Source organism: Sciurus carolinensis, chromosome 5 (genome assembly GCF_902686445.1).
Source record: "Sciurus carolinensis chromosome 5, mSciCar1.2, whole genome shotgun sequence".
NCBI lineage: Eukaryota > Metazoa > Chordata > Mammalia > Rodentia > Sciuridae > Sciurus > Sciurus carolinensis.
In genome coordinates this window covers 120,591,596-120,612,612 of record NC_062217.1, presented here as the reverse complement: position 1 = coordinate 120,612,612, position 21,017 = coordinate 120,591,596, and the positions used below count along the sequence as shown (strand labels likewise).

The 21,017-nt window shown below is 40.3% G+C and overlaps 1 protein-coding gene and 1 pseudogene across 1 annotated transcript in view; one reads left to right on the top strand and one right to left on the bottom strand.

The window, feature by feature from the left end:
• The first annotated feature begins 514 nt into the window (after positions 1-514).
• LOC124985721 (60S ribosomal protein L30-like) lies at positions 515-1,038 on the top strand (annotated as a pseudogene).
• Positions 1,039-1,733: 695 nt separating this feature from the next.
• The window catches only part of Stox1 (storkhead box 1), a 59,881-nt gene continuing 40,597 nt past the window's right edge, over positions 1,734-21,017 (bottom strand). Inside the window, exons 2-4 of the mRNA XM_047553288.1 lie at positions 9,810-9,962; positions 5,703-8,034; positions 1,734-3,552 (exon numbers count right to left, since the gene is read on the bottom strand). Coding sequence (XP_047409244.1) covers positions 3,405-3,552; positions 5,703-8,034; positions 9,810-9,962 — 2,633 coding nt within the window. The 3' untranslated portion in view covers positions 1,734-3,404. The remainder of the gene's footprint in view (positions 3,553-5,702; positions 8,035-9,809; positions 9,963-21,017) is intronic.

Genomic DNA, 21,017 nt, shown 5'->3' with positions numbered 1-21,017 from the left:
AGCACATTTAGAACATGTATATTTATGAATTTAGCTCCTAATTCAAATCATTATAGTTTTAAAATATTTGACCTTTGGAGGGAATTCTGTTTCTTAAATTAGTCACTTAGTAGATGTTCTGAATCAAGCTATAGAAAGAGTTTCAGTTACATCAGTTACCCCAGAAGGGGGCAACATTACCCAAGAAATGTTTGGAAGCTGCTTCAGCTAGAGGGATTCTAATGTTTCAAAATGCAGAAAGATAAGTGGGAGTCTAGCAAAGTAGTCCTGAGTTTGTCTTTGATACCCATTTTTTTTTTTCTAGCATTGGGAAGTAAATCTATAACAGGATCTAGACAACCTGCCAAAACAGGGGACCTGTATAATGGGTCATGTATTTCTCTCTCAGGCAAGTTTTATTACTACAGAAATACATTTAAATGCACACACCCACACACATAGTTTCCTTTCTTATTCCCAGGCTATCTTGGTAGCTGTTCTTGGTTGGGAACTGCCCCATACCTAAAGTAGAAAGATGATGGCCTCAAAGAAGACAAAAAAGCTCTCTGGATTTGATGAATTCTAGGCTCCAGCTTGTTTTGAAAATTGGAGGGGCTGGGGTTGTGGCTCAGTGGTAGAGCACTTGCCTCAAATGTGTGAAGTATTGGGTTCGATTCTCAGCATCACAATAAATAAACGAATAAAATAAAGGTCCATCAACAACTAAAAAGGTTTTAAAAAAAGAAAAAGAAAAAAGAAAAGTGGAAAGTGTGTTCTGGGGTACAAGCAGACTCTGAAGATGACCAGACAGTGAAAAGCAAAATGGATCATCCTCGCTGACTGCCCAGTTTTGAGGAAATCTGAAATAGAGTACTGCTACATTAACCAAAACTGGTGTCCATCACTACAATGGCAATAATATTGAATTGGACACAGCATGCAAAAAATACTAGAGTATGCACACTGGCTGACATTGATCCAGGTGATAGCATGCTAGAACAGACTGGTGAAGAGAAAACCATGCAAAACTTTTTCTTTAATAATAATACTTGCAGCTAGGCGCAATGATACACACCTGTAATCCCAGCAACTCACAAGGTTGAAGCAGGAGAATCACAAGGTCAAAGCCAGCCTCAGCAACTTAGCAAAGTCCTAAGCAACTTAGAGAGACCCTCTCTTAAAATTAAAAAAAGGGTTGGGGGTAGGGATTAGTGATAAAGCACCTCTGGGTTCAATCCTCAGTGCCAAAAACAAAATCTTGCCAACAACAAAAAACAACAACCAAAAACTTGCCAGAGTGTGCTTTAAAAAAAAAAAGTGTATACACACACACACATATACACACAACCACACACAAGTATTGGACACCTCCTACATCAGAAACTTTTGATAGATTATCCCCAAACCTCATAATCACCCTGTCAGGTAGATATCATTACTAATCTCCCTTTTATAGATGAAAAAAACTGAATCAGAGAAAGTTGGTAACTTGCTTCATCATGTATCTACTAAAAACTGGAATTGGGACTCAAATTTGAGTCTTACTCCTAAGCTCAAATAATCAAGCTGCCTCCACAGACCAGTTTTCTCATTAGAGAATAGACTGCAACTGGATTAAAAATGAATAAACGTTTAGACACATACACACACACACATACACACACACTATTAAGAAAAAATTACCTAATTTAAAGATTAATCTCCAAAACAACTTAATAGGACATATTTCCATGTTTAATATTTGAGATTTTGAATGTTGTAGGAGAAGGGAACTTTATTGCTTTCACAATCAGCTTCACTTAATACATCTAATTAGAGAGTGTCATAATACATCCGGTGGCAGAATTGAATGAATATCATTAATTCCTAGGAGAGTCACAAAAGGATTCCTTTTGGATTCCTCATTCTGTAAGATACTTGTCTCAGTCCAAAACTCAAAGATAAAACCTTTTTTTCCCCAAGAATTGGCAGAGGTAGATGCAGAAATGGAGAACTGGAAGCAATCCTCAGGAATTTTATATGAGTTCAATATTTCTTAAGATCCTTACCAGATTTCATAAGCATAAAACCTTAGATATGAAAGACTCTTCACAATCACCTAGGTTAGCCATTATGTTAAGCTAAATAGTGAAAACCCTCTGCAGCATAGCAGCAAAGAGATCACCAAGCCTCTGGCTGAATACCCTAAGTAATAGAAAATTCATTATTTTACAAAGCTACCTACTTCAGAGAGTTTTGTCTAATAGTTAAGTTCTTCATACCAAGTAGAATTCTTTCTAACTTCCATTCACTGGTGCTGATTCCTTGTTGTAAGTCTCCCTAACACAGTGGGGTGAGGTGGTGGATGCCTATAATTCCACTTGAGACAGGAGGATTACAAATTCAAAGCCAGCCTTGGCAATTTAGCAATAACTTGTCTTCAAATAAAAAAGACAGGGGATGGTAAAGCTGGGTTCACTTCCCAGTACCAAAAACAACAACAATAATGGGTGGGGGTGCTGCAGATGTAACTCAGTAGAGTACTCCCCAGGGTTAAATCTGTAGTACAGCAAAAAAAAAAAAAAAGCCTCTGCCTATACCTCCCCCACAAGTTCTCATGCTAGGTTACTCCTATTAGTAATTTGTGCAGGTACTTTGGGCAGGTCCTTGTAACCATGGTTAATCTTAGAATGCCATGATAGGTTTCAGGGCCTACTGAAAACCAACAGTCAGGAGGGAGTGCTCTGATGCTAAACAGAGCAGTAAGTTTGACCTCCCTCTTCTGTACTTCCACAGAACCTGCATGCAGCTCCCAACAGTGCTGAGCTTTACTTGGACCTTCTGGATTGTGAGAATCAGAAAGAATAATTCTCCAATTATTGAATCACCTTTAAGTTTTAAGGAATTGGCAATTTTTAGAAACCTTTTAGAGAAAACACCATCTAGCTAGGCATGGAAGTGTACTCCTATGATGCCAGCTACTCAGAAGGCTGAGGCAGGAGGATCCAAAGTTCAAGGCCAGTCACCTTAGTGAGAACCCTGTCTCAGAATGAAAACTAAAAGGGCTGAGAATGTAACACAGTGGTAGAGCATCCTCTGTGTACAATCCCCAATACTGAAAAGAAAAAAGAAAAAATACTACTGGATAGTAAATTAGCATCCTGTGTATTTGAGAAACCAATGAATGAAAATTAATGACATTTAATGGGAAAAGGATTAATGATTCCATGTTTTTTTATTGCAATCTAAATATTCCCAATAAATTCCTAATCTGTTAAAATCTGCTTTAAAGTATCAAAAAAGGAAAAAAAATAGAAAAATTAGAAGAAAATATGTAATGAGGTTAATAGCATATATACTTGTTTTAGAGGAATTTTACATATTCAATTGATTCTATAGAATACTTCTGTACATTTTTACAAAAAAAAATTTTCTCCAAAAGAAAATTAAACATTTATGACTGGAGTTAGTTGTAATAAGGAACTGGATGTGAGTGCTTGACTTCTCTTTGTGCCTTCAAAGTTCTGCAGACAATTCTGTCTTCTTTTCAGTCCATCCAGAATGACGGAATTATTAGATGCCATGCTCTGTGTCCTAAACATATTAAAAATAAGATAATTTTATTTCATTCAAAGGGGACCTGGAGTCAAGGCATTTTTTTTTTCATTTGTTATGTTGGAAACAGTACTTTTAACATGAAAGTACACTTACCAAATAAGTTAACCTTTAAAAACCTAGTATTCTCTTTACACTTTAAAGGCTTCACAGTAGTGCCTCAATTGTACTGCTTTCAAAGAAGTTCACATTTTATTTTCTTTTCTTTCTTTTTTTTTTTTTTTTTTGCAGTACTGGGGATCGAACTCAGGGCCTTGTGCTTGCAAGGCAAGCACTCTACCAGCTGAGCTATCTCCCCAGCCCAGAAGTTCACATTTTCTGAACATCTATTCTCAGATTCTATATCAATCCAATATCAAGTATATGCTAGTCAGAAACAATAAGTTCCCTGAAAAACTCTTCTGTATATCTAAAGTGGCCAATATCTCTAGCTTCCTGTGCCATTTATTATTTTTGAGACATCGTAAAAGAGAAAAGCCAATCATCACATTTTTCATATCGACAATGTTGTTTTCCCAGGATCTATAAGTTATGTTCCTTATCTAACACATATGCCTTGCTTCAGGCATGTCATACTACCATTTTTGTTTTTGTTTAATTTTGTTTTTTGGTGTTGGGAATCAAATTCAGGGCCTCTTTGCAGACTAAACACTCCCTCTACCACTGAGCCACATTCCCAGGTCCCACTGTTGTTTCTGCTTTTAACATTCCCCCTTTCATGCATTGCTCCTCTCCATCTAGAAATTTTAACATACAGCTGGGGGCTGGGGTTGAGCTCAATGGTAGATCACTTGCCTAGCAAATGTGAGCACTGGGTTTAATTCTCACTACCACATGAAAATAAATAATCATATTGTGTGCATCTACAACTTAAAAAAAAAAAAAAAAGAAAGAAAGATACAACTGGATTCAGTGGTGCATACCTGTAATCCCAGCTACTTGGGAGGCTGAGATAGGAGGATCACAAGTTCAAGGTCAGCCTCAGCAATTTAGCAAGAACCTATCTCAAAATGATAAATAAAAAGGGCTTAGCAGTAGAGCCCCTCTGGGTTCAATACACAATAACATAAAACAAAACAAAAATGTCAGATATATCTAAAAAATGTACCCTTCAGCAGGTGCAGTGGCACACAACTGTAATCCTGGGTACTTGGAAAGCTGAGGATCCCAAGTTTGAGGTCAACCTCAGCAACTTAGAAAGATCTAGCAACTTAGGGAGATCCTGTCTTAAAAATAAGTAAATAAATAAAAAGGACTAGGAACATAGCCCAGTGGTAAAGTGCTGCCAGATTAATCTCCAGTACCAAAAAATAGATACATAAATTAAATATATACATATATATTTTACATATAGAAGGAAATTGACCAAATTGTTGTTACATTGTGTGTACGTACAAATATGTAACAACAAATCTCACTATTATGTAAAATTATAATGTACCAACAAAAAATTACTTATATTTAGAGGTTTAATTAGTAATGGACCAGTACAATTTGGTTCACATTAAAAATGAACTCTAGGGCTGGGGTTGTGGCTCAGTGGAAGAGCTCTTGCCTAGCATGTGTGAGGCACTGGGTTCAATCCTCAACCCCACAAATAAAGGTCCATCGACACTAAAAAAAAAAAAAAAAAAGAAAGAAAATTTAAAATTAAAATTAGAAATGAACTCTAGGGCCTTAGGATATAGCTCAGTTGGTAGAATGCTTGCCTCACATGCACAAGGTCCTGGGTTCTAATCCCCAGCACCAAAAAAAAAAAAAAAAAGACACTATCCTGTCAGGTGCAGTGGTACACGTCTGTAATCCTAGTGACTTGGGAGGCTCACACAGAAAGATCACAAGCTCCAGGACAGCCTTGTCAACCTAGTGAGACCCTGTCTCAAAATAAAACTTAAGTGGCTGGGGGTGTAGCTCAGTGGTAGAGGGCACCGAAAAGGAAAAACAAAACAAAAACAAAACTCTATCCTGTTATATGAGCTCTCACTGTGACATTATACAATTTATTCACTAAGGTTGGTGGACTTGTATCATAAAATAGTTTATTCAGGAGTCTCTCACTAGGCAATTCAATATGCCCTTGATTTTAATAACTCCTGTGATAGTAGCTAATCACTTTTATATGCACTTACCGTGGAGAATCTATTCCACTGTCTCCTGCCATGCTTTGGTTTTCTGTTCCTTCTAAGAGACTCTGTTCATGCTGGATATCCTGAGCCAATACTGGCATGCAAGAAGCATTGAAAAGTTCTAACTTCTGAGTGAAAAGTTTTCCCATTTCCTGATTCTGAGGACACTGACTCACTGATTTCTTTACTGTGTCACCAACAGAGTCTTGCAGGATTTCAGCCTCAGAATTGGGTTTCCTTGCACTATAGTAATCAAATAAACTTCCATCAGCAGGTGCTGAAGCCTGGTCACATTTAGTAACACTGGGTTCTTCATCATTGAAATCAAACTGGGTACAGATTTCAGGAGAGAGATTCTGGTTTTGTCTTTCATCAGGGTTTATAAGCAACCCAGTAGGCTTGTAACATTCATTTCTTGTAAGTGACTGAAGCTCAAACCTATCCATTTTGCTGTTATGCTCAGTCAGTGATCTCTCAGTCACTTGTGGTCTTTCCAAATGATTCCACTTGCTTCTATCTAAAAAGGAATACTGAGTATGGCGAGGCAACATTTGACACAAGCCATCATTTTCAGAAAAGTCATCCTCCTCTAGATATAATGAACTGCAGGCCCCATTATCATCCTCCACTTCATCCTGATATAAGGCCTGGTCATCCTCAGAAAGTCCTTCATTTTCTAGACTTGCAGTCTCTGCCTCCTGGACAAATGCCTTTTTCATTAGATCTTCTGAATCTCTGTCTTGTCTCTCAGATTGTCTCAAATAGCTTGCATCAGCTGGGTAATCCAAGAGACCAAGGTTTTGAAACTGGTGTATTGTTTTATCAACTAATCTACTAGCAGAGGATGTTGGGTCTACTGAGGAGGAACCTCGTGATGGCAGGATATGCCATGTTTCTTTGGTCTCCCATGACTTGTCAAAGTGAGAATGACTTTTCCTCAAGACTTCAGAGATCACCTTATTTTCACCACCATGTGTATCATATCTCAACATGCTTTCCCTAAAGGAACAGCATTGATGGTCATTTTGCAAAACACTACATTGAGGGGAATTTAGGAGGTCAGCTCTGAAGTCATCACTGACAGGTTGGACAGTAGAATTTGTCACATAAATGGATTCTGCTTTCGGTTTATCGTGACATGGTTCAGGATATGGCTGTTGGACTTCATCAAAGATTCTTGAGGAATCTGAAGGCCTTGACTTTTGGAAAGGCTGTTCCTTTGGCCCAATCTGATTGGGTTTCAGATCATTGATCTTTTGGATGTTGTACCCTTTGGTTATTGGGCTTCTTCTGAGAGACAAGCCCTGGAAAGGATTACTGATTCGCTTTTTGTAAATCAAGTGGGAATCTAGCACTGTTGGATTCTCAACAAGTGGTTTCTGAACTTCCACTTCATTGGGGCTTTTAATTCTGGGGCCAGGCTGGGTATCAGGGAGCTTGGGGTACCTCTCCAATCTAACGCTTCCTGGCTGAAGATCACTCCCCCAACTCCGGACTTTGTGTCTATGCCTATGGGAATGGCCCCACCTGCGAGTCTTCTTGATGGACCGACTGTGCCTTTTCTTTACTCCCTCTTTGGAAGGATACTTAAGCCTGGCTGACAGCATGTCAGTGGAAGTGCCCTGGCTATTGTATTTTTTCTGTTCTTCACATTTTTGCATTAGGACTGTATGTTTGATTAAATTGTCAACAGTCAGAATGGGGTTAATTCTCCTGATTATTTCATGTTCTACATCTCGTGGAATATTGTCCAAGTTATCTTCATCTCGAACAGGCCATTCTTCAGGTGGGAACTGGGCAGAGAAACTGCTATGCTCTGTTTTGGGCTTTTCCTTTCTAGATATGCTGCGCCACAGGACACTAAAACCAAATTTCTTGCCTTTTTCTTTGTCTTTTGTGCATGGTAAAGGTTTAGGGCTCTCACAGATATGATTCTCTTCAGATAGTGAAACTGTCTGATTCTGAACCAAAGGCGTGGATTCCTCAAGACCTTTCTGGCCTTTTCTACTCATGTCTGCAGCCGTTGGTGGTTCCTCAACACCCTGAGTGCGTATGTCAGGGAAACACTGGCAAGACCGACAATGGGTAACGGGGACAGCATTCTCTTTGGTGGACTCTGCACAGTTCTCCATGCTCACCAGATAGGTTACAGAGGCAGGCACCAGGTGACTTTCATCTGATAGGAGGACTCTCTTATTTTCCTGAGCTGTTTTTGTGATGAAGTAAGTCTGAGGAGTAACTATGAAGTATCCTTCTCCAGTGTGATAAATCTTCCTTTCTTTAATCAGAGTTCCCAGAGTGCTATAGAGAATATCTTGAGATGGAATTGCAATACCTGAAACAAGCAAGCATTTTTTAGATTTTGAACAAGAAACATTTTAAGGAGTAAAATCAGCGACTTAGAAATGACTACAGAGCCCAGTGCAGTGGCACACGCCTGTAATCCCAATGGTTCAGGAGGCTGAAGCAGGAGGATCACAAGTTCAAAGCTAGCCTCAGCCTTTTAGCAAGGCCCTAAACAACTCAGCGAGACTCTGTCTCTAAATAAAATATAAAAAAGGGCTGGGGACGTGACTCAGTGGCTAAGCACCTCTGGGTTCAATCCCTAGTACCAAAAGAAAAAAAAAAAAAGAAAAAGAAATGACAACACATAGCCAGGCATGGTGGGGCCTACCTGTAATCCCACCGGCTCCAGAGGCTGAGGCAGCAGGATCACAAGTTCAAGGCCAGCCTCTGCAGCTAAGTAAGGTCTTAAGAAACTTAGTGAGACCCAGACTCAAAAATAAAAAGGGCTGGGGATGTGGCTCATTGGTAAAGTACCTTTGGTTTCAGTCCACAGTACCCAAAAAAAAAAAAAAAAAAGATATTTGCTTGATGAACTCAAGGCTAATCATTAGCACAATTAATATATGCAATTAAAATGCCAAAGAAGCAAAAATGACATTCATAGTTTAACTGAACAGCATTTTGGTCCCCGGAAAGACATATGGCTAGGTTAATGATTAAATAGAGAAAAAAAATCTGAGTTTACTCAAAATACAAATCCATTCTAATTTTAAACTTTTTGAGGGCTGGGAATGTGGTTCAGTGGTAGAGTGACTGCCTTCAATGAATGAGGCCCAGGATTCAAGCTAAGCACCTCTTTGAAGAAAGCATTCTTGATGAATAAACATGGGAATTTTAAAAATCACAGTCTTATGACTTTAACTTTTCTCTCTCTCTTTTTTTTTTTTTTTTTTTTTTTCAGTACTGGGGATTGAACCTAAGGGTCACTTTACCACTGAGCTATTTTTTTTTATTTTTTATTTTTAGTGTAGATGGACACAATATCTTTATTTATGTATTTTTATGTGGTGCTGAGGATTGAACCCAGTGCCTCAGGCTTACTAGGCAAGTGCTCTACCACTGACCATAACCGCAGCCCCACCACTGAGCTATTTTTTATTTTGGGACAGGGTCTCACTAAATTGCTGAGGTTGGTCTTGAACTTGTAATCCTCCTGCCCCAGCCTCCCAAATGGCTGGGATTACAGACAGGTGCTACCAGGCCCTAGCTTCATGATTTCAAAGGAAAAAAAATTAAAGATACAAGGAGAATGTATAGAACGATCCCATTTATATTATAAAATGTTGTATATATTTATTTAAATGCAATTTATGAAAGCGTATGTAAAAGCTATAAACAATAGCAGTTGTCATCTCTAGGAAATGAGAATTGAAAAATGGAAGGTGGGGGGAGATGAACTTTTCTGTTGACTCCTTTCTACAGAGTTTAATTTATTGTCATAAACATCTACTTTTGAAAAAAAAAGGCTGGGGAGATAGCTCAGTTGGTAGAGTGCTTGCCTTGCAAGCACAAGGCCCTGGGTTCAATCCCCAGAACCGCAAAAAAAAAAAAAAAGAAAGAAAGAAAAAAATACATCTAGAAAGTAAGAGAAATACCCTTATCAAATTTGTTGATGCAGGACTTTTCTAGCAGAGTTCTAATATAAGATTCTATAGAAGAAGAAAAAAAGGATATCTCCTAATTTACTTATGTGTTTAAGATTAGTTATAAATAGAAACTGAAACATGCCATGAACTGCAAATACAGAAAAGTTCATCACTCTACCTGGGTGATGTTTCATCAAGTGTTCCAAAAGTGATTCCTGTGTTACTACAATCTGCGCTGCATTCATGTCAGATATAGCACAGCAAAGAACTTCAGTCAAGGGTACAAACTGAGATTGAGCTATTGGATTCATTTGCACTGGAAAGACATCACCTAAATTGGAGATCAAAGAGAGGAGGGTAGGTGATAAATATGACACAGTAAAAAGTGTTTGGACTTGGTGAACCAAGAATAGTTATAAAAAGTCACTGAATCATTATTATTTTATCAGTCTTTCCTCAGGATCATATAATGTATCATGTACAATCACAGACCTATGGAAGAAAAAGATTTACATTATGGTCTCTACTTTCAAAAGTTCATCGTGTCTTGTCACTAATTTACAAACAAGAAACAGTAAGTTGCCACAGGAAGGTTAAAGGTGTTATCAGAATTCAGGAAGTAAGACATGCTTATGTAGAAGTTCACATCTTTCAAGGAATATTTCACAGGCTCGGGTATGACTCAGTGGTAGAGCATATGCCTAGCATGTGCAAGGCCCTAGGTTCCATCCCTAGCACCATAAAACAAACCAAAACAAAAAACTCCCTGGGCACAGTGGTGCTCACCTGTAATCCCAGTGAGTCTGGAGGCTGAGGCAGGAGGATCTCAAGTTGAAGGCCAGCCTCAGTAATGTAGAGGGGTCTTAAGCAACTTAGCAAGACTATATCTCAAAAAATAGAAAGGGCAGGGGATGAGGCTCAGTGGTAAAGCACTACTGGGTTCAATCCCCAGTACCAGTACCAAAAAATAAATAAAAATAAATTTTAAAAGTCTAAAAGCAAGTGACATAGGTCTTCTGACTCCTAATTTGGCGTTTTCACCACTCCACACATTCCTAGTGGGGGTGATCAGGAAGATATTTCTGTTTTTGGTTTTGTTTTGGTTTTGTTTTGGTACTGGGGATGGAACCCAGGGGTGCTTTACTACTGAGGTACATTCCAGTCACCCTCCCCTCCCCTTTTTTTTTTCACTTTGAGACAGGGTCTCTCTAAGTTGCTAAATTGCCAAGACTGGCTTCAAACTTGAGGTTCTCCTGCCTCAGCTCTCCAGGTTGCTGGAATTACAGGTGTGCATCACCACTCCTAGCTAATTGAAACAGGAAAGGGCAGAAGTATTTTCCCATTAGCAAGAAGACATGGAGAAAAACTATGGAAAGAAGAAAGCACAAGGCACATAAGACATGATTATCCTGCTGGGCATGGTGGTGCAAGCCTGTAACCCTAGTGACTTGGGAGGCTGAGGCAGGAAGATTGGAAGTTTGAGGCCAGCCTCAGCAACTTAGCAAGACTCTAAGCAATTTAATGAGACCCTGTCTCAAAGTAAAAATATTAGAAAAAAAAAAGTGGAGGGACCAGGGATGTGGCAATTATCCTGGTTGGATAGAGTTTAAGAACTGCATAAGACCGAAGTAGAAACTATGACTGGAAATGTAAGCCAGGCCATACTGTCTTTCCTCTGAACCAACACATTAAATGTTCTTAACCTGCCATTACTTGGGTTACCTTTTAGATTCTACTGGACAGACATGAATGTCAGTAAATTAGAAATGGACTAGGACTCAGCAAAGAGATTTGAAAATCAAGCAGTAGAAATAAAATCTAAAGTTAAGGGGTAGACTTCTTTAATAGAAGAGAGACAAGGAACATATTGCTAAAAACTGTAAGCATTTAAGAGACAGTAGAAATAGGAACACACAAAAGAGAGAAGACACAGTAATGAAGGTAGAATGAGAAAAAAGGGCTTCAAAATGAATAAAGTGGGAAGCCGAGGCCTGCCTGAGCCCAGGGGCTCCAGACCAGCCTGGGATACATAAGATGCTCCATCTCAAAAAAGTGGGGTGGGCTGGGGCATAGCTTGGCGGTACAGTGTTTGTCTAGCATGTTTGAGGGTTTGTCTGTCTCTCTCACACACACACACACACGCACACACAAAGTCAAGTGTCAAATGCTTGGTCAAAGGAGAAGGTAATCTCTGACTTTCAAGAAAACTGCTTCAATAGAGCAGGACATTACATGCCTCTAATTCCAGTGCCTCAGGATGCTGAGGCAGGAAGATTTCAAGTCTGAGGTCAGCTTCAGCAAGACCCTGTCTCAAAAAAAATTTTTTAAAGGCTGAGGATTGGGGGTGAGGATATAGAGTGCTTGCCTTGCATGCACAAGGTCCTGGGTTCAATCCCTAGCACCACATAAATAAATAAACACATAAACAAATTTTTAAAAAGAGGCTGAGGGTCTAGCCTTTGTGGTAGAGCACCCTGGGTTCAATTCCCAGTACTGCCAAAAACTAAATAAATAAATAAATAATAAAAGAAGGAAAGAAGAGCCAGGTGCAGTGGTACATGCCTGTAAACCTAGCGGCTTGGGAGGCTGAGGCAGGAGGATCATGAGTTCAAAGCCAGCCTCAGCAACTTAGCAAGGTGCTTAGCAACTCAGGGAGATCCTGTCTCTAAATAAAATATTTAAAAGGGCTGGGGATGTGGGCTCAGTGGTGAAGCACCCCTAGGTTCAATCCTGAGTACCAAAAAAAAAAAAAAAAAAAAAGGAAAGAAATAAAATAGTTTCAATAGAAAAGATAAAGTTAAAGGTCACATTATAGGAAAGGGATTGGGTAAGAAAAATGCGAAGTTAATAGGTCTTCCTTCTAGAGCAGGGTTTCTCAACTTTGGCATTCTTGACCATATGGAACCATCTGGCAACCAATAGTCCCAGTTATGCCCAGGACTAAGAGTTTTCCTGGGTCACAGGATTTTCAGTGCTATCACTGGGAAAACCACAGGATGGTTGTTTAGCCCAGCCAGTAATTCTTTGTTGGCGGGAGGGCTGTCCCAGGCATTGTAAGATATCTAATAGCGTGCCTCCGCTCTACTCACAGGACGTCAACAGAATATCCTTAAGTTGCAGCAACCAAAAATGCCTCCAGACATTGCCAAATGTCCCTGGAGCGGGGAGCAAAATCCTTCAAGCTGAAAAGAATGTTCCAGAGCACTTGTATGAGAAAGCTGATTGTGAAAGGGGTGAAACAGATTACAAACCAGAGAAGAATAGGAACAAATAATATGACTCTGTGTGTGTGTTGTGATTGTCTTAAAGGAAGATCTCGGCACCTTTGGATGCAAAAAGGAACAACTTAGTTGAGATGACGGAAATGATTCCTGGAGAAAGAAGTCGAGTTAGACCGCCAAGAACTCTGAGAAGGGAAGAGGGAAAGCATTTCAAAGGCTCAGTAGAGGACTAGCTTAGACATGAGGAAGATGGTACTTTACCTGAGACTTCAGAATAGAGGGTGGCAAAGACCAGAAGTATTTTGAGGTATAAGCAGAATGGCAAGGGAGGTGAGGGGATGGGGGGCAATTTGCACAGCCAAGTCCTTTGATCTTTGTAACGTTAGAGGGGACAAGCATGGGAGCAGAAAAAGACAGGAAGGAGGGCATAAAGGGTGAAAGGCAGCTGGGGAATCTATTCAGGACGTATACTAGCAAATACAAAAGGGAAGGAAGACTCTGAAGGAACTCTAGGGTCTCCAGGTGATTAAGCCCTATTTCTGCAAGACATAGGCAATCTGGTAGGGAAAAGGATAAGAAAAGAGCTGCAGAGACCAGCACACACTTCTACAACTTTAATGTGCATATGAGAATCACCAGGGGATCCTGCCTAATGTGCAGATTCTGATTCAGAAGGTCTGGGGCAGAACCTGTAATTCTGCATTTCTAACAACTTCCCAGGGGACTCCCTACTGCAGATCTAAGTGCTACTCTTTGGAGCAAGAAAGGGATGGGGTGCTAAGGATAGCAATGTGAAAGTAACTACTGTTCAACAAAGTTGGTCCTGGGGCTTCATGGGAGGAGGGGGCAGGTCAAGTGGCACAGTTGTGGATAGCCCACTGGGTGAAGCTCCCAAGAAGTCAGATGAATGGTTAACCAATTAATTAACATTTCAATACGTGGCGCCCTGAAACTCACTCTTCTAGTGGGACATTAACTTACCTAAAACTCAAAATCCTGCTTGAAACTCCACCTTTGAGCTAAGGGTGACACCTCTCCCCCCATGCTCACTCGCTCCTTCCCTTTCTGTTTCCCTCTGCAACTGACATTCACTTTCTTCTCTTTTCACCTCCCTTCTTAACCAGACAAATATGAAATTAAAGTACAATTTCAAATATTTTTATGCATCTTTGGTAGAATTTTATGTGCTTAGTTTAAAATATGTGACTTTAAATTTTTGCATCTCTTTCCAACTCCCCCCAAGCAAACATTTTTCCTTTCCTGTGTTATTACCCTTGGGGGTGGGTGGGGACCCTTAATTTCAAAGCAGGGGGTGGGTGGGTAGGTCTGCCTGCCTTCAAAGACAAGGGCTAGCATCCTGGGGAAAAATAGGGGACAAACCGAAAGACTTTGCCCAGCTGCACTATATACCGAGTAGAGCCTTGTCTCACTCTCCCCCTAAACCCAGTGGCTTGAATTTTGAGATGAGAGCAGGGGAGGACCCTGAAAGGAGCAGATGAGTAGCTGGATGGTTGGGGTGCTGTCTGATGCCCCTGCTGCACCCACTTGCTGTGGCTCTCCATTTCCATGTAAGTGAATCAGAAGCCAAGCTGTGCTCTGGTCTCCGGTTTCACCCTGGAGCCAGAACTGAAGCAGCCCAATTTCTACCTGGATCCTTAAGTTTGTTTCCTCTTTTCACAGGAAAACCAACATTCAAAGATTTTTTATGGGACTGGCAGAGGGGTGCAGAGGACATTCCTGTACATTTCTTTGCCACCTCCTATGAATTTCTAGTTATTTCGAAATTAAATATTTTTTTTTCAAAAACTTTAACAAACAGAAATGTATGGAAAATGGAATTTTTTCTTACTTTTTCTTTTAAGAATTCTAAAAGAACCCTAACACTTCTTGGGAAATCAGAATTCTCTTAAGAGAATTTATTCATAACTCCTACCATGGCGTGGGGATGTGTATTTTAAGAATAAACAAATCAATTACCAAATAGGAAGACTAATTGCCTTTCTTTCTCCTTAAAATTAATACAACTACATATAAACTGCACTGTAGAGAACATGTTAAATTGCTTTAACCTCCACTGTGGCACTCCTTCTAGACAAAGCCTAGAGAAAGTTTTTCAGTACATTTCCTTCGCAGCCGTTGCTAAGATACGTCCTTCAGGTGCATAAATCAAGTTTCCTTTGTGTAGGAAAGCAGAGTGAACCCCAACAGGGAACTTTGTGACGATGCGGGGATCATTTCCAAGCTACAGCACCGGTCCGCTTCAGTTACTATTGCCCTCCTTTGGTTTTTGGAATGCAAAATGAACTTTCCGTGCACAAAAATCCCACTTACAGATGTAAACCAGATTTTACAATAAGCGGTGGTCAGCCATAGGCTTTATCCTCAACTACTATGCAGTAATGAAAGAACACCCTTAAGTCCAGGCCTGCTGTGGACCTTTGACCCTGGAGCTAGAGCAGGGATCAGAAGGCTGAAAAGAGACTGTGGGCCAGAGAGTAAAGAGTTGACAACAATGTTCCCTCTGTTAACACAGAGCTCTGTACTCTAGGGTGCTTCAGAAATGGAAAAAGAGGTTAGACTGGAAGGCAAATATCAACAAAGTACTATATAGATGAGGTCATTGTGTCTGATGTATTTTCTGCAACAGATTTTACTGTTGTTAATTTACTGATTCTTTACTCCGAAAGAATTTGATTGGTGTATTAATTTTTTTAATTCCCAAATTATGATGAAAGCAAAGAATGATGACCCCCAGGCACCAAAAAAAAAAAAAAAAAAAAAAGAAAAAGAAAAAAAAATTCTCTGAAAGCATACCTTTTTTGGAGAAAGGCAAATTAGTTTGTAGATGGATGCCCTTCGTGAAAATAATTAAGCTCTTCGTTGTTGAAAACTGATGACATCCAGGAAAGTCCAGGGTGACTAGAATCAGCCTGCTCTGTGATGGACACAGACTCATATAACCCCAGACAATCAGTTCCTGTCCCCCTCACCCCCATGCCTCTAATGACAGTGGCCTAGAAAGTGCTTGTCCAGTGGGAATAAGTCCCTAGGAAAGCGTGACCTGCTCCCGGAGTTGATGACAATTGCTCGACAATAATCCTATGCAATCCAAGCCCTCATCAAAGTCCTGAGGAAAAAGAGGCAGTTTGTTTGTGAGGACACAAAGGCCCCCTCAAAGTCTTCTAGCTGGAAAACCTCTAGAAAAATATCATATGCTGACTGTTTTCCAGCAAAAGAAGCCACAGGCCAAAGAAGTGGCTCAAAGATCCATTTCCTGGCCAATTCATGAGGTGTGAATGTTATCAAGAGGGACACCCATGTATCAAGATACCCATGTATCAATGTATCAAGAGGGACACCCATGACAAGTATGGTCACAGCAAGACTGCCTTTCACCAGACACAGTGGAGCAGCTGCAGTGGACCAAGCAGAGCCTCCCCAAGAACTTACTGGAAGAATCTTCAACCAGGGACAATGGATTCCTAAAATCTGCCAGTTACAGATTATCAGTGGGAAGTTTTAGTAAAACAAGCCTCAACTTAAAACTGTCTCAAGTGGGAAAGTTGGTGCCAGCACACTGGTCTGGCAGTGAGATCACTTTCCCCAGAGTTGGTGGGTATGGGAAGCACGAGCCAACAGAAGGGTACCCAGCACCCTAAGTGAATCTCCAACACAGGGCAGCAATACCAGGGTTCGAACGGCATATTCACTTCATGACTTGAAGATGATTATTGAGTAGTTCAAGGTGAGGTTTGGTATCATGACGATAAAATTTAGAGGAAATGGCCAGACAAAAGAAAGTTTGTGACCTGAGGTCACCAAGTAAGAAAAGACAGAACCAAAATCAAGGTATAGGGGCTGGGGAGATAGCGCAGTCGGTAGAGTGCTTGCCTTGCAAGCACAAGGCCCTGGGTTCGATCCCCAGCACCAAAAAAAAAAAAAAAAAAAAAAAAAAATCAAGGTATAATCTGCCTGACCCAATCATCCTGTGTTTCCTTTGTTCACTGAGGAAACCCTTGAAGTAAATGCATTTTTATGACAACTGAATGTTTATTTTTATATCTGAATGCTCTAGTAAAATTGCAGGGAGAAAATGAAAGATTTACATCAAAACTGTACCTTTAAGGGAAAAAAATAACTACCATGCTTGCATTTAAATTTATCTTATGTCCCTACGGCACCTTAACAAATTCCAAGAGTGTCTGCTCTTAGAATTTAAATTCTGACATTTTAATTTGGGGCGTTTGCTACCAAATATGCAAAATAGAGGAAAGATTTCTTCGGAAATTTGGAAAACATTCAAATCTGAACTTTAATGTGTCATATTAAAACATGAATTTGTCATAGCGTTAAACTTTATATAAAACTAATCCTAACATTATCTCATATTTAAAATACAACCTTTACTATGAAAACATTTAATCCCCATACAAACGTGTTTATGGGCTAGGTGCTAGGCAGTCTGCCAGAAATTCATGCATTATTGACCTTCAAATGGTTTAACTGAGCCTCTCTAACTGGGCTAATTACCCGGACACATGAAATCTGAAACCATCTTTTTGGGCGCCAGTATCAAATCCCACTGTGGGAAAGGTATCTTCTCTGCGCATTAGAGATGTCAATGGAGCACAAATAAAACAGCCTGCAGATACACTCGAGTTTAGTTTTTTAAAAGGTTGTTTTGTTCAAAGTAACCCAAGAAGTTTCCCTGATTTTAAACTGCTCTTTTATCCAATACAGAATTTCCAGCAAAATTTATTTGAACATTAAAATCAATCCTGGACTTGTAAAACCAAAAGCAATTTGTTACAATGCACTCCCCATCAGAGAGAAGAGGCTATGCAAAAACCTCAATGATTTTAAATAATTAGATCTATTATATCACAACTTCAAATAGGTTCAGAAAATCAATCAAAATGGAAATAAAAAGAAGAAAGATTTCAGGCCAGCAAAGCCAACCACCCTCCTCCATGTCTCCCTTTCAATTTAGTAGAAGAATGCAAACACTTTCCTTCACATGTAGAAACAAGAGTGCCAAGACTAAAAGCTGGCTGTAGATCTAAGGGTAGTCGGGTTATCTGACATGTAAGCTGAAATTCGTTCTCAAGCAAGGTGATGTTTACTTTGCACTCAGACAAATGGCTCCCCTCTGGGAAATGCCCTCTGTTGAAAGGTAAGGGCTTCCCTTAGAAGGCTGAGCTGTTTCACAGCAGGAGTCCTCAGTGATCTTTTATAATCATACCTCAGCCTGTCTGGATTCCTAAATTAGAAGCCTCCTTTTCAAATGATCTGTCCACTAATATCAAATATCAGTTGAGTCACAGAAGCCCTGGACAAACTATTGACAGAGACTCCAGCCTTGTTGTCAGACAGCACCTGGACCCCCAGAGAAGACAGGTGTTCCTTGGGGGTGCTCTTTGAGAGGACCACCTTCATTTTGCATAGAGATAAAGGGAGGTCTCAGCTGGGAGGAAAGCAGATAAACGACTCAAACCAGCTGACTCTTAAAAACCCATTATGACCCACTCACACTGGGCCCCAAAGCCAAGTCAGGTTCTGAGGTGCCCTTTCCTAACCTCTTCTCCTTCAAGGTTTCCACTCTGGATATGCTAATGATGTCACCCAGTAGTACTAGTTTTCTATGACTGACAAGCAATTACCTCCAACTTAGTGACTTAAAACCACACAAATCTATTATCTCACAGTCTACAGGTCAGAAGTCTGGTAGCTTGACTGGTGGATTTGGTTAGCCTGTGCTCTTGCCTGGAGGTTCTGGGAGAGAATCTCAGGGTTTTGACAGAATTCAGTTCCTTCTGGTTGTAGGACTGAGGACTAAAGGTCCCTATTTCCTCCACAGCTGTCAGATGTGAGGCTCTCTTAGCAACTCAAAGCCATCTATCTGCATGTCTTGTCATGTTGCCCCCCTCATCTTCAAGGAGCAGTGGCTCCTTCTCACACCTCAGTTCTCTCTGATTGCCCTTACGTTGTCTCTTCTGCTTCTAGACAGAGATACTTCTTTGTTTGTAAGGACTCATGTGATTAGATTGGGTCCATCCCAATAACCCAGAATAATTTTTCTAACTTAAAAGTCTGTAACCTCTGCAAAGTCCCTTTTGCCCACACAAGGTAACATATTCACAGGTTCCAGGGATTAGGATGGGGGCATCTTTGGTGGACCCACCACAGGCATAAGGACTGGGGACAAGGAATAGTAAAGAAAAAGGCAGAAGTTGTAAACTGCCCTGGTCCCCACTTTTCCCAAAAATGCTGGGCAATCCTTTCTTTGCCCTTCAGGCAAATTGGGGACAGCTTTGAAGTGAATCTTCTTCATAAAATTCTGGAGGCCAAATAGGCAATGATGTGACTGGCAGCTATTACTGTCAGTCACGGTGATGAATTAAAATACCACTGTACAAAAAAGAGGAAGAAAATTCAGACCAATGTTGTTTGAATAATAGACTAATAAAAAAGTTTTCTAAAATTAAAAAAAAAAATATTTATTCTCTTCACATAGTCCTCACATTACAAATGAGCCCTGTACCAGGGCAGGGTGAGGGGGGTTAAGCCACCTCTCTTCTTGTTTCCCTCACCTGTATGTGTGGGACTGAGCAAGATCAGCATTTCCCAAAATGTTTTCTGAGGAACATTCAATCCATGAATGTTCTGCAAGGAAAAAAGGCCCCAAGGCCAAATGTTTGAGAAATCCTGCTTGGAGTCACCATGACACAGTTAAAGGCTCCAAGAACTTCTGTAATGAACAAACTAGTTTATTTAACCCCGTGTTTCTGATCATATTTGACAACAAACTCCTTTTTCCTAAGTAATGCCTATTATTGCCCTTCAGCTGCAATCTCTCTCCACTCACACTACCCTTTCACTGAATAGTCCACACTTTCCCACTTCTATGTCCTTGTCCCCATTTCCTTCTTTTACAGCAGTCTTCCCCATGAGTCAGTTTCAAAAGCCTCCCTATCATTTAATACCTGGTTCAAATGCTGAGTGACTACCATGGAATGTTCTCTGACCCCAGCAGCTGGAAATGGTGTCTTCCTTGCGTTCCCTATTTGAGAAACATTTAATGTGAGGGTACCATGGTACTGTCAGTCATGGTGATGAATTAAAACACCACCGTACAAAAAGGAGGAAGAAAATTCAGACCAATGTTGTTTGAATAATAGACTAATAAAAAAGTTTTCTAAAATTAAAAAAAAAGTATTTTTTCTCTTCACATAGTCTTCTGATATAACACCACCGTCCCTCGATCATTCCTTATCCAGCAAATATTTATTGAGTACCTACTATATGCCAGTTACCAGGGAAACAACAGCAAACCAGACTCAGTTCTTGCCCTCAAGGGGCTTCAATTCTAGTGAAGAGCAGAGGTTAGAGGCAATCGTGACCTGAATGCTGTTCTCAGACATTTTGAGAGCCTGGGCAGGACGGTCATGAGGAAGAAGAGCCAGATTTTCCCTGTGGGATCTTGTAGCACCTATGGCAGCATGGTATAATAAGGGAAGCCCTGGAATTGGTTAAGCAGAGCTGGGCTCAAATCCTCCACTTCCACTGACTGTGTGCCCTCTTTGAGTACTAATTATTGACCTCAGCTATTCAATATAAATAACAATATTTGCTTAAATTTTTTGTGGGAAAACACTTGAAAATACCTGGAATAAGATTTGACACAGGTCAGTTCCTGCATCCATATTAGCAACTCTTTAATTTTCTTCCCAAATTGGATATTAACCTGATCATCCCTTGTTCCATGTCATTATTAGTACTCCCAAGTTTTTCTTGTAGGGCACTCGTTAAGTACATGGGTGGATTTCTTGGCCAATCATGGCTTTACTTTTCCCACCTCCCATAGCCTATTTGACCAGACACCAGTTCTGATCATGACCTTCTGCTCACTCAGGAGGTAACAATTTATGCTGGGTAAAGCCTCCTGTTAACTGTACCTTGTTTTTAGAGGTACACCTCCACGGTCCATCCTATTCATTAATATTTCACTGTGACACAACTAATGTAGTTGGCCCACTCAACACACCCCCAGTCACCTTTTCTCTCTTCTTCCAGTGAAGAAAGAGAAAAGCCCAAAACTGGATTTCCAGCCTCACTGAAAACTGGAAGGCATGGGACGCAATTGTAGCCAATGAAATTTAAAAAGA